This window comes from Falco peregrinus, chromosome 13, assembly GCF_023634155.1.
Source record: "Falco peregrinus isolate bFalPer1 chromosome 13, bFalPer1.pri, whole genome shotgun sequence".
Lineage (NCBI taxonomy): Eukaryota > Metazoa > Chordata > Aves > Falconiformes > Falconidae > Falco > Falco peregrinus.
In genome coordinates, this window is record NC_073733.1 from 3800759 (window position 1) to 3813436 (window position 12678).

Consider the following 12678-nt stretch of genomic DNA (forward strand, 5'->3'; position numbering starts at 1 on the left):
CAAGCAGCAGAGGGGACATAAACAAATTAGTGACAAAAGGCCAGCCTCTTACTGGGACTGTCAGTTGGCATTGCTTGCATATGAGTGGTAACCGATAACGGAGTAAGAAGCATCCTTTATTTCAGTCTGCTTTTAAATTGAGAAAGGAGTCATATGTGGACTAAAAGATACTTTTTTTCATGTTCAGTAAATACGTACAGACAGTGCCAGGATGTTATACTTTGATACCGGAGATTCTGAGATACATACATGCAAACACAAGAACAGGAAAAGGATATAACTTCTTTGCCAGAAGCTAACTCTGCAATTTGAAATTCCTGAAGTAGGTTTGCTTCTCTCTTTGTGCATTTCAGACATATAATCGGAGTTATACTCAAAACAGGGCACAGGAAAATACCTTACAGAAGAAATGCAGACCCTCCACTGACCAAAAGCAAAAAAGTAACAAGAGTGACTAAACCCCACGAGACTCACAGGATATGCAGAAGTAACCAGATTTCACAACTTACTGTCCAATACTTAATGAAATACTTGAAGACTGTTGCAGCAATATACAAGCAATACAACAAAGAATAGGCTAAGAACAGTAGAAAGAATTTGTAGTTAGAAAATCCAATGCAGTTATTCACCCTAGAGAACAAAAGCAAAGTTGAAATCAGGATGTGTAAAGCACACGGTTGCAACACAATGAGTACTACAATCTTTGGTTTTATTCAGCCCCTTGATTACACAACACAGTTTCATCAATCAAGAGCTCCCCGTAGTGGCCCCAGTGCAATACAACTACAGCCTCTGCTTTTCTCTGGCAGACTCCTTGCTATGCCGGGTAAAAGGACAGTTCATAGTCTGGGAATCTGTTTTGAAGTTGGTACCACTGGTAAATTTGTCACGGAGACAGGCTCTAACGACTCATGGCTGTTTCTTGTTTGCAAAGGTAATCAGATCTGGGATTTCTGTGTTACTTAATTCATTTGCAAAACTCAGGAGCCAGATTCGCCACTACTTGTTTGCTTACATACAAACCAAATAAACCCAAATTGGATTATAATTCTCCATGCACAGAAAAATTCTAAAAATGAACAAGGGAGTGCTGGAGAAAATAGCAGGCGTTTGTCTCAGAACTCAGGTTTGAAAAATCCTCTAATAGTTTAGGTTTACTAGGGAGGTTCAGGTGGGGAAATGTTGTGCTGCTTCTGATTTCTGAAATCTTCCTTTTTTAAAAAAAGGAGGAGTTTAAGAAACTTAGTGGCAGCATTTCTCAAAAAGTGTAAAGCTTAATTCATCCATGCACCGATTCTAAACTAAGTGTCTCTACCATGCACAGGTGGCAGGCATCATTTCAGAAACAATCTACGTGCAAATATTACCACGGAAAGCATCCACCAACTACATGCTGAAATATTATATACCCAAAATTAAAGGCTAAGCTGAAGTCCCTTTAAAATTTGAGTAATAGTCGAAGAGTGAATTAGCAGTTGGGTTACAGATTATGTTTATGTAACAGCTTTTTACACATAGTTTATGGAACAAACACAAATGATTTGTCTTTCAAAATGTAAAACATTTCAGGCAATTTCAAAGTGTAATTGTTTTATGTATTTCCCAACATAAGGAGATGCATGGTCTAAAATGAAAGAGGCATACAGACACTATTCTGTGAAGGAAATGTATTTTAACGGCCTTTCTTTTCAGAAAACTACAAACCAGTATCTAGGACGTACCACGGACAGTGATGATCCATTTTTAGCACGCATCTGCAAAAGGACAAAAAAGGAAAACTGAAGATTTTTATTTGGTACTTGACTGCCAACTGCAGATCAGCATCAAAAGCCTCTGTTTTTTGTGAGCTCTCCACATGACACAAGCTCAAGATGATACTGTCTCTTTTAATTTCTTAAGGTAAGTATCAATTTAAGACAGAACATTTATTACTGCTCAAGATCAACCAATGTCCTTGGTACTCTGCAAGATAAAGAGACATAGAAATGTTTTCTGCCCTAGAAGGCTTAAAACTTTTGGAAAATACCACAGGTAAAGGCCTGGAATATTAAGGGGGGAAAAAAACCCAAAGAAGTCAAAATCATCATTTATTTTACCCTGCCTAGGTTAACCAGTTAATTTTCACTAGGTGGCATGCTTTCTAGGAACTGATACACTTCCAAGTGTGGGAACTGGAAACGCTTCAGGGCCCCAAAGAGCAGAAATGTGACTGCTGGTGCTGCCCCATGGGAGCACGCGCCGGTGCCTGCAGCAGGAGCAGAGGTACTTGGGTACCTTCCTGTGTAAAAAGACACGGGAAGGGCCAGCCCCTTCACATCACTTCATGGTGACTCTACTCACTTCAGTGAAGAACTGTCCAGTAACTTACATGGCACAGACGGAACAATGGTGACAGCGATCGGGTTTTATTAGCAGGCATCTATCACAGAATCGAATACCTGAAATGAAAGACACATTAATACCAAAAATTGAAAGGTGTTCTTTTTTCACACGTTAGTTAAGATTCCACTCACTTCCCAACTATTCACGCTCTTTCCTCTATCACTTCAAAAGAGGAGTGCATTTGCAGCTGATTTTTGCTGCCAGGTCACAATCAGATAAGCAAGGCTCATAATTCTTCTGGAGACTCGCAGGTGCGGGGAACAATCCTCACTGCAAAGCACACAACCAGCTTAAAAGCGATAAACCACAAGTGTACACTTCCCTCTGGCCTCCACATTTACTCAGACTTTACAAGCATTCCATGTTGGTAATTGCCTGGACAGCAGGTCTCTCCTTCAGAATGCTCTGGCTTGTCTGACAGACATGAACAGGGCAGAGCCTCCAGTATTAACACCGATTTCTTTCAAGCTTTGAAAGAGGCACCGTATGCATTTAATCACCAAACAAGGTCCAGAAATCTTTTCACAGAATTATGCCCTGCATCTCTAAGCTAGATCCATTCTAAGTAGAAACAACTATGGATTTTGTCATTCTATTACTATTAGACAATAGTCATTTGCATATAATATATATAATTTTATATTATGTGCAATTTATTTGCAATTAAGATAAAATATAAAATAAAAAAGCAGACAACATAAGTAGGCTTTTGAACTGCAGATATTGCTTCTCAAAGGCAGCACCTGGCACTCCACTGGAGATGAGCAGAAGTGTTCAAGGTTTTTTGTTTTCCCAAGCATAAAACCCGAGAGAAAAGGCATTGGCATTACTTGTACAAGAGTTACTCCGTGCACGCAGTGGCGTTAGGAACGCCCTGTTGATCGGCAGTATCGTCTGGATTGCCAGCATATGCTACTTTAGCGTGCTTGGTTAGCTTTAGAGGAACAAAGCTCTCTGCTTAGCTGACCTCCATTCCCTGTTCTTGTGTACACCGGCAACTTCCTGGCGATTTCGGCGAGAATTTGCCTCTGTACCTCTGGCCTTTCTTCATTTTCGTAGCGTTCTTGGTCAGCATAGGACATATGGTACTAGAAGCAGAGAGGAGCAGTTACCCATGGGCAGCAGAGTCTATATTTCAAACACAGACCAGTTTGGAAACGTTATTACCTCCCACTCCTTCTCATGAGATTTATCTAATGTGAAAACATGTTTGTTAAGAAGACAAAGAGAGGTAGCAAGTGCTGAACAGCCAGAATACAATGCAATACATCAGTAAGAAACACAAAAGTGAAATTAAGGATCACAAATCAACGTACTATAATTGCTACTAGTGCTGCCTTAGATTACTATTTTTCACGAATAACACTACTAACCATGATAAGGGCACTTCAAGCAATTCCCTCGTGTGTAAGAACCTGTCCCAGCCACAGTTTTATATTTCTAAAACTGGGATTAGTTATTATTTTTAAAGTTACAGTCTTGTAATTAGGATCCTATTATGGACATGTATATTTGGAGTGCCAGACAAACATCAACTTCATTCTATTGCTCCAAATATAGTGTTCTATTAGTATTGCATAGAGAGGTAAAACCAAATGAAAAAAAAAAATAAAAATCTGAGCAACACAAGAAAGTAAGTATTTGGCAGAAAAAGAATTGAAACAAGTATCTGCCTCTGACTGTCCTGTGCTCAAACCACTAAGTCACACTCCTGTCCTAAAATGTCACCTATGTTAAAAAAACAATACCAAACCCTTAACTCCAGTATTATTCATGAAACAATCTACCGCTGTCACAGTGAACCCCTGTTTCTCTTCACCACAGTATATTGCTGTATTTATCTTTCATGATGCTGCTGAGCAGGGCAGTACAAGGACTGGAGCTATGTGTGTATCTAGGACCAAATTAAAAGCCATATGGTATGCACATAGCCACAGCCCGCACTGCCGCAGGCAGGCGACATCAGAATCTCACCACATTTAAAAGGAAAATTATTCTTCTACCCCTCACTGACACCAGAGAGAGTCTGACAAACAAAGCAGACTTCCCCACCACAAAGAGGCTTACTGCAGCCGGCAAAGGGCTCCCAGCAGAGCAGGCAGTGCCGGGCTTTGGTGGGACACTGAACATTCACATACGCACCACAACAATCTGGCTCAAGGGACCAAGAAACCCCACCATCATCTCAGATGCACCCATTTCCACCTCCAACCTCTTCCATGGGAAGTGAAAAACAAATCTGAAGGTCCTTACTCAGCAGACTCCAGGAAGGCGAGGTTAAGGAAGGTCCTCAGGATTTGGCCTGCAACTTGTTAAGTGCTTAGAGATCAACGACACTATAAATCTGTAAGTTAATAGTCATCAGTCCTATTATGCTCAACATGACAAGTCCTATTGGCTCCTGGAACACCTGAAAAGGCACCTTTAAAAGCTAACACCATCTCTGATTTAAATCATGCTCTTTGGGGAGTTAAAGGATTGTCAGAATGGTAAATTACTCAGGTTTTATGGACAACTCTAGGTCAGTTTCCACCTCTTTAAGAAATCCAACCATTTGCCCAGATCAACTAGACTGAAGGTTTTTTGAGTTCTCTTTAGTATTCCTGTTTGCATTCTGCAATGAATGAAAAGCGCTTGGACTCTTACCTTTTTGCCTGGCTGCACCGGGAGAGTGAAAATAGACTTCCAATATGTCCACACAAAGAGCACAAAGAGAATATGGAATATTATAAGATAGGCCACTAAAAAACAAAACAAAACAAAAAACAGAAGCAGAACAATGACTTCTTAAGCAAAAGTTTCATCCATGATGGGCATAATTCCAATCTTGCACAACAATGACAAAAGAAAAAAGAAAAAAAGGGAAAAAGGAAGATTTACAGTGCCAACTGGTACTGCAATTCAGTTAAACCTTCTGGTTAACAGGCCAGTAAAATTTCAGAGATCCGTTGCTGCAGTTAGGGGTTACCTATCTCACAAGCCTCCCCTTCTTACACGATCCAATTTGGTGGGTGAAGAAGGACACAGCTGTAAGAGTTCACCCACAGGACGGGTGACAACCCTCTGTCACTGGGAATGACAGGATTCCTAGGCACAGGTAAAGCAGAACTGGCTGGTGCTGAGCAGCATAAAGTCAATACTGCAATACTCCAGCATCACCACATTTTGGGTTCAGTTGCTAGTAAATGCACTTAAAATCTCAATACCATATTATCAGTGTACCATCCACTTGTGCAACGCATTCTTCACCACTTGCATTGAGATTTGAGAGAGAGAATATGCTCTAGCATAGCTTTATATCACCAGAAAAAAATCAAATCTCTTATTAAACATCTTTTAGATTTGCCACAGTTGATACAGTAAAACAAATCAGGAAAACATCCCTCAAACTGAACAAAACCGGCCTTGTGATTACTGAGAAAGAATTGTAATCCACTAGACACAACATTATCACATGAAATCCAGCATGCATCAAAGTAATCTTATTTCAATATGCAAACTTTATTTCCAAGCCTTTGGGCATAAGCAGGCATACTGTGGTTCAGAGAGCCAAAGGACAGCTATCCTTCAGCTACACAAAGTATTCGATTGTTATTTCTTTAATACTTGACTGACTTAAGACATTATCAAACGGTTACAAAAGAGTTTTATTTAAACACACCATTTAATCATAAGAACCACCTCATTTCCCCCCTTTCCAGAATTCAAAGCTTAAATGAAACTAAGATTAAAGTAACTACTGCTAGTGGAAAGAGAAGTCTAAAGCCCAAACAATTCCTAACTTCTTAGACAAGGCTGACTGTGTGAAAATGTAATTGGTAAAAAGGCCAAACACAGCTTTGAGAGTTTCTAATGAGATGACAAATGATCTGACACACCTCACAAGAACGTGATGGATTGTGCGAATGATCCATGAATCAATGATAATTCATTATTATGATCTTACGTTTGTTTGACACGTTATCCTTATACTACATGCAGATGGAGCTCAGTCATTTTTAAATTAATAAGTAAGGAGATAAATCTTGCAACAGGTTCAATGTTACGGATAAAGCAATACAGCAGCATGTTAGAGGAAGCTGACCTGGAGATACACTAACAGATTAGGCAACTAGTAACTTTCTTCTGCTGAGTAATCATTAACATCATGCTTTCTGTAGTTTCTCTGTAAAGTTTCAAACACTAGGACAGGTCTTTGGAGGAAACAATTTACTTGATGTAGCAACCTGGAGGATCTTTAAAGTATCAGCTGGCATTTTTCTTCCGGAAACAACTTGCCAGCTGAAAACCACTACACCTACTTCTATCCTTCATAACCCTGGAAGAAGAAATGGAGGTAAGAGGCCACCCATATTAGCCTGCCTCCAAAGCACCGCCAGGAAAGACGAAGAGGAATACTAAAATGGCCACTAACTCCTTATTCTTAGAACATGTCTGTGGCCTCCAGCAATGCATCAGCTTCATCCAGTGATCCTGCTGCTATGCCCCACTCGTTCAGCGGCCTCAAAGTACTGTGCCCGGGAGCTCAGAACAATGCCCATCAGCCTGTACTACCCAACGGATCCAGGAAGTGTTCAAGCCAAATAATAACGAGACAAAAACTTTTGCTCTACCTCATCTGTGGTAGTAACTGAAAGTTACTGTGTTGCAACTCAATATATGGTTAGCAGTCAACAGCAGAACTGAGCAAAAAGTCTTTTGCAAAAGCCTCCCCATAAAAAAACATTTAAAATAGCTTCCACTGAGAGATCAAATAAAACAGTGGGGAAAAAAAATAGGTGAGCCACAGAACAGACCTACTCTTTTGTGTTTAGCTTGTACAATCAGCTCTGAAAACGAAGAACAGAAAGGGAGAAAAGGTGCGTGGGTGGTATGTCGTTTTTTCTGAAAGTGTAAAAGGGATCAAAGCCTTTTCATGTTCTTCTACTTACACTGTGACTAAACGGGCATTTCCCAATACATCCAAAAGTTACAGCACGTATAACAACACATGCTGTATACCTCCTGAATGGGAAATTAGAGGAAGAAAACACTGAAAGAGTATGCAAGGTTAAAAAAACTGATGGAAAGCATTTTTGATATTTCAACTAGAACATTTGCAAATCTTTTTACACAAGGACTGAATATCAAATGGTAAATTGAATGCACATACCTTTTTCCACAGGGTTACTCAGAGTCACTGAAAAAGAAAAAAAATAAATGTCTACAGAGCAAATAGGGCTCCCCAAAAAGGTTGTGACAAATAATATTTCTATTTGAAATACAGTCATTTTAGGGAAAAAAGTTCAAATTCAACAGACAAAAAGAGAGCCTACAATTTAACATCAAATCTAAAACATCCATAACAATTCCCAGCTTACTCACGCAAATGACACCCACAACAAGATGTTCAGTAACTGCTACTTATGCTGTATTTTCCCTTGTTATAAAATATATTTTGCATATTTGTACATTCGAAATATGCCCAAAATCCACTGGTGACAGTGACGTGACAAGATCACCAGGGCTCCTCTAGCAACTGTGCAAACAGCATCTCTATGCACGTACTTAGAAGCACGTACTTGTAGCCTGCTTTGCACTAGTCTCTAGGTGGTCTTGATCCTCCACAGTAAGCAATGCCCTATGCATTTCTGCATCAGCATAAATAAAAAATTACAAATTGTCTCAGCTTTGGCCTAGTCAGCAAGATGGAATACACTGCAATGACTCAATTATTTTTACACTTTCTACTAGCAGAGCTTTTACAACCCCTCCTTACTTTACCATAGGAGCAGTCCCTACTAACAGAACCACTTAGAAGAACCTGCAAAAGGTACATTGCTTAACACCATCTTCTACAGATTATTTTAAAATACATTCATTATTTTAAAAGCCGTCATCCAAGTTTAACAGAAAATGATAAAGACATCTTTTGTTAACTGAAAACAGAGCAGTTCTGTGATATCTTGGCAGAACACTGCTTGGAGGACAAAGGTGTTCATGGGGTGGGAGCCCCTTATATCGAGTTCATAGTCTTCAACCTAATGGTTGCAACTGAAACGTGTTGCTCCTTGGAAGAACAGAGGAATGAAAGGAAACTAGTGGCCACAGATCATCTCCCAGAGGCACAGTAACCTTACAACAGTACGATCATATTGTTGGAAGACTCTCAAAAGATTTGAGAGATTACACGTACCAGTGGTCACCCCTTAAGTGACTCTGTTAAGGCTGTACAGAAGAAGCAGCAATTGAAGGATTGGAGCCTTTTACTTCTAGCCTACAGCCAGCGCCTGAAAAGAGACTCTGCTCTTCCAGGATTCATTTTATCATCTTACTTGAATAACAAACTTGGAAAACGACAATCAGAGTAGAAACCGAGAGGTTCTGCTTTTACTAATGAAAGTAGCATTTCTTAAAAAACCACGCTAACAAAAAAATTTGATCTGCAAGCTCTGTGACACACAACAACGTAGATGAAAAAAGAGACCAAGTATTTGCTGTGTCTCTACACACTCAATTTCAGACGAACAAGACTGTTAGGAAACCTTTAGGTTTCCCTTTGGTTTGCTGTGAATCAAACTATGAAAAGTACATCAGCTTTTCACAAATACTCCTTGGTTTCCTCCTGAAGTACGCTAGACTTGCAGCATAGCCCTTCTAAGGATTTTACTTGAGAAAAGAGCACACTCCTAAAGAAAGATTATATAAAAGGTTTTATCGAATAACACTGGGCCATTGCTCCCACTGCAGCAGCAACCACCAACCAGACGTGAAACCAAGGCCTCCTCTGGAGTATGACTTGTTGGCCATACCAGTCACTGAACATTTAAAACCCAGTATCATGAGATAGCTCTAGGACATCAGTCCCACGCTACTTTTAATCATCAGCAGTCTGCACAACTAAAGATAAAAATCAAGAATCCAAACAAAGCATCTACTATTTACGTTGGAACAGCCAAAATGGCAATACACAATGGAAACATGAGAAAAAAAAAGCAAAGCCAACACATAAAGCCTTGCTACATTAGAAATCTGGGCAAGACAGAATGTCCCGAGAGCTGGTTTTCAAGTAACTGCATATGCCAACACTTCATATTCAAATCCTAAAATAATTAATCTAGTCGTTTCAACTTCTGTACGGATAAACGCCTCCACACACAAATAAAACGCATGTGAGAAAAAAATAAGGCAAAAAAATAGAAGGGTGTGGGCAAAGGAGTGATTTTAAGCTGTGATTTTAGGCAGTAAGGCAAGCTCCTGCCAGCTTAACCAGCATTTGCAGAGCAACACAGGCCCCATCCAACCCTCACTGAAATCAGCAGTCTCTTCTGAGACCTGCACGGAGACTTGGAATTAATCAGTGTTAAATGTTACTGACTTTGCACAGCACTGCAAACAAAGCGTATTTCAAAAGATTAACAGCATTTCACGAAAACAATTTTTTGTCATGCGGTGTAACTGACAGTTACACGCACATTGGAGATACCGTTCCGTGTGAATTCTAGAAAGCAGCAGCCCATGATCTCAGAGACAGAATAAAATGTTATTAATTATTTGGGGTTTTTGCCTAGCTGCCAGTTAAAACAGATCAAAGAAGCTGTGTTTCATTTTAGTCCCTATCGAGAAAAAGCAATACATCCTACTGCACTGGCACCCCTAACAAAAAATGTGATTTAAGTGTGCCGTGCAGATCCAAGAGGCAGCGCTTTCCACAGAAATGCCTCAGACCACCATCCTGAAGACCCCATCTGCCTGTGCCCGGCCGGCCCTGCCCGGGGGGGGGACACCACACCTGCCCCCCACATACCCGCCCTGGGTGGGCACTGCCCCCCCCCCCACCTGCCCTGGGTGGGCACTGCTCCCCCCCCCCCCCCCCCGCGGGGCGCAGGGGCTGTGCACACCGGCTACAGCGGGACATGACAGACACAAGTTCGCAACTACTGTACGGTTCAATCGCTACATTAAACTACACAATTACCAGTCAATACCAAAAATTTTCTGTCTCAACTTTAGAGCTTTCCACGCTACTATAACAAGTTACCTGACTCATGAATGCGATTTAACGTAACCTGTTTTTTCCCGCCTTCTTTTCAGACTATAAAGAAATGGGTGTCTGGGGCACACGCTGATTTTATGTGTCCGCTTACAGGAGAAGCCACCCCTGGACGCTCCCGCGGGGCAGCAAAGGGCCTTCGCTGCGGGGCGCATCCCCCGCCCCGGGCAGGGCGGCTGGGCCGGGACACGGCACCGGGGCAGCGCCTGAGGGAGCCCGCGGCGCCCGCCGGGCACCCAGCGTGTGGGGGCGGAAGGCGGCCGGGGTGGGGGGGTGGCCCTGCCGCTAGTGTGCAGGGGAGGAGGAGGAGGAGGAGGGGGGCGAGGGCAGGAGGCGCCCGCCGCGGAGGTCGCGGGGTTCCAGGCCCCGGGGCCGCGGGCTCTGGCGGGCGGCGCTGAGGGCCCGGGCCCCGCTCCCCCGGCCCCACGCGCCGCCCGGCCGGGGCGCTCACCCAGGCACAGCTCGCAGACGTAGGCGTAGTAGGACCAGAGGACGACGAGGGCGATGATGAGGACGGGCAGCCAGGCGAAGGCCCGCTGGCAGCACCGCAGCCCCCGCGACAAAGCCATCCCTCACCGCATCGCGGCCGCGGCGGGCACCGCCTGCGCGGGGCTGAGAGGCGGGTTCGGCGCTCGGCTAAGCGGCCTGCTGGGCGGCGGCGGGGCTGGGCGCGGCTCGGAGCGCGGCTGAGCGGCCTGGCGGGCGGCGGCGCGGCTCGGCGCTCGGCGGCGGGGCTGGGCGCGTCTCGGAGCGCGGCTGAGCGGCCTGGCGGGCGGCGGGACTGGGCGCGGCGCGGCGGCGCCCCCTGGCGGGCCGGGCCCCCCGCAGCGCGGCGGGGGTGGTCCCCGCCCTCCCGCTTCGGCCCGGGCACAGCGGCCGGGCCCCGCCGCACCGGGCGGGCCTCGCACAGCCCCCTCGGCCCGGCGCAGGCGCTGCCCCAGGGCGGCGTGCCCGCCTGCTGCAGGGCGCTCCGCAGCCCCCGTCCGGTGGGCGCAGGCCGGCATCCCGCGGTGCTGCCCACACCCGATCCAGGCCCCCCCCCGCCCGCGGCAGCGCCCCGGGCACCTCACCCGTCTGAGGGCCCCGTGTGCCCTGCCCCGCGTCCCCGCCGGCTGGGGAAGCCTTATACGAAAAGTGTTTTTCTGGGAGATCTCGCACCGTTCCGTTAAGCCGGCCTCGTTCGCCTCGTAGGCCCAGCCTGTCCCTGTGCTGGCAGCACCCGGGTTCGCCCCAAGGCCGCGGCCCCGGTGGGTGTATTCGGGGGGGCCGGGTTTGGGAGCCCCGGTGCAGCGGAGCGACACCACCCCCACCCCTCCCCCCCCCCCCTCCGCTGATAACGGGGTACCTAATGTCAAACATGAAGGGGGGAACGGCCACCCCGCTCCCTCGGGCCTGCTCACAACCCCCTGTGAATTCCCGTAGGAACCTCCCTCATTTCCAATTCAGTAACGTGTTTTGAGTTAAGGCTTCAGTTAATTAAATCCACTAGATTGCCTCTGTTAAGGCAATTAGTTTTCTCATCAAGAGAACAATTTATCTAGCAGATTATTCGCTATATTTAACAGAACGTACTTCTGATGAAACCCTGGTGTAACTCACTGCACTTCCAAGTCACCTCTTGGTCCATCAGTTTTTTCCCCTCAGAATTTGTTCTAGAACTTTCCCTGTCGGTGCCAGCCTGCAGGCAGTACTGCCCCTAGCCGCCCGTCTCTTCATGAGTGCGGGTACCACACTGGCCCTTCTCCTGCCCAAGCCCCTGAATTCAAGCATCACCTACAAATCCTTAGGCCGCACCTGTAACTCCATCTTTAGTTCTTCCAATATTATAAAATGGAGATGATCTACAACCTCTGATTGTCTCAAAAAAAATTGTAGACTAATGAAGCAGCGGCTCGCTCAGCCTCTTCCCTACCCTGCTCAGTGTCTATGCAGTCATTGTTCTCCTTCAGGCTACTAAACTCTTTCTTTAATACAAAACCTGACATTTCTGGCACTAGTTTTAATTTTCTCTGTGTGGTCCAGCTTAACCAAGCTTTTGGATAGGCCCTGCTGTAGCAGAAGTGCTTTGCAGATACCACAACATGTGTTGGCTTGAGCTGCCTGTAACCCTAAACACAAAATCTCAGATGTCTGACTTCGACTGTGAGATCCACAGTCTGTCTTTTATATACAGGTATATATGGAATGAGAAATGCCCCGTGCTGGGGCGTTCAGGGAGGGGATTCAGGACATCTACACTCGATGTTTTGAGGATTTGGAAGTGG

General features: G+C 44.8%; 1 protein-coding gene across 1 annotated transcript in view; it reads right to left on the reverse strand.

The window, feature by feature from the left end:
* The window catches only part of ZDHHC15 (zinc finger DHHC-type palmitoyltransferase 15), a 28367-nt gene extending 17276 nt beyond the window's left edge, over positions 1-11091 (reverse strand). Inside the window, exons 1-7 of the mRNA XM_055818364.1 lie at positions 10866-11091; positions 7535-7561; positions 5029-5123; positions 3350-3470; positions 2369-2438; positions 1722-1754; positions 510-630 (exon numbers count right to left, since the gene is read on the reverse strand). Of these exons, the coding sequence (XP_055674339.1) occupies positions 510-630; positions 1722-1754; positions 2369-2438; positions 3350-3470; positions 5029-5123; positions 7535-7561; positions 10866-10983 (585 nt within the window). The 5' untranslated portion in view covers positions 10984-11091. The remainder of the gene's footprint in view (positions 1-509; positions 631-1721; positions 1755-2368; positions 2439-3349; positions 3471-5028; positions 5124-7534; positions 7562-10865) is intronic.
* Between the last annotated feature and the right edge of the window lie 1587 nt (positions 11092-12678).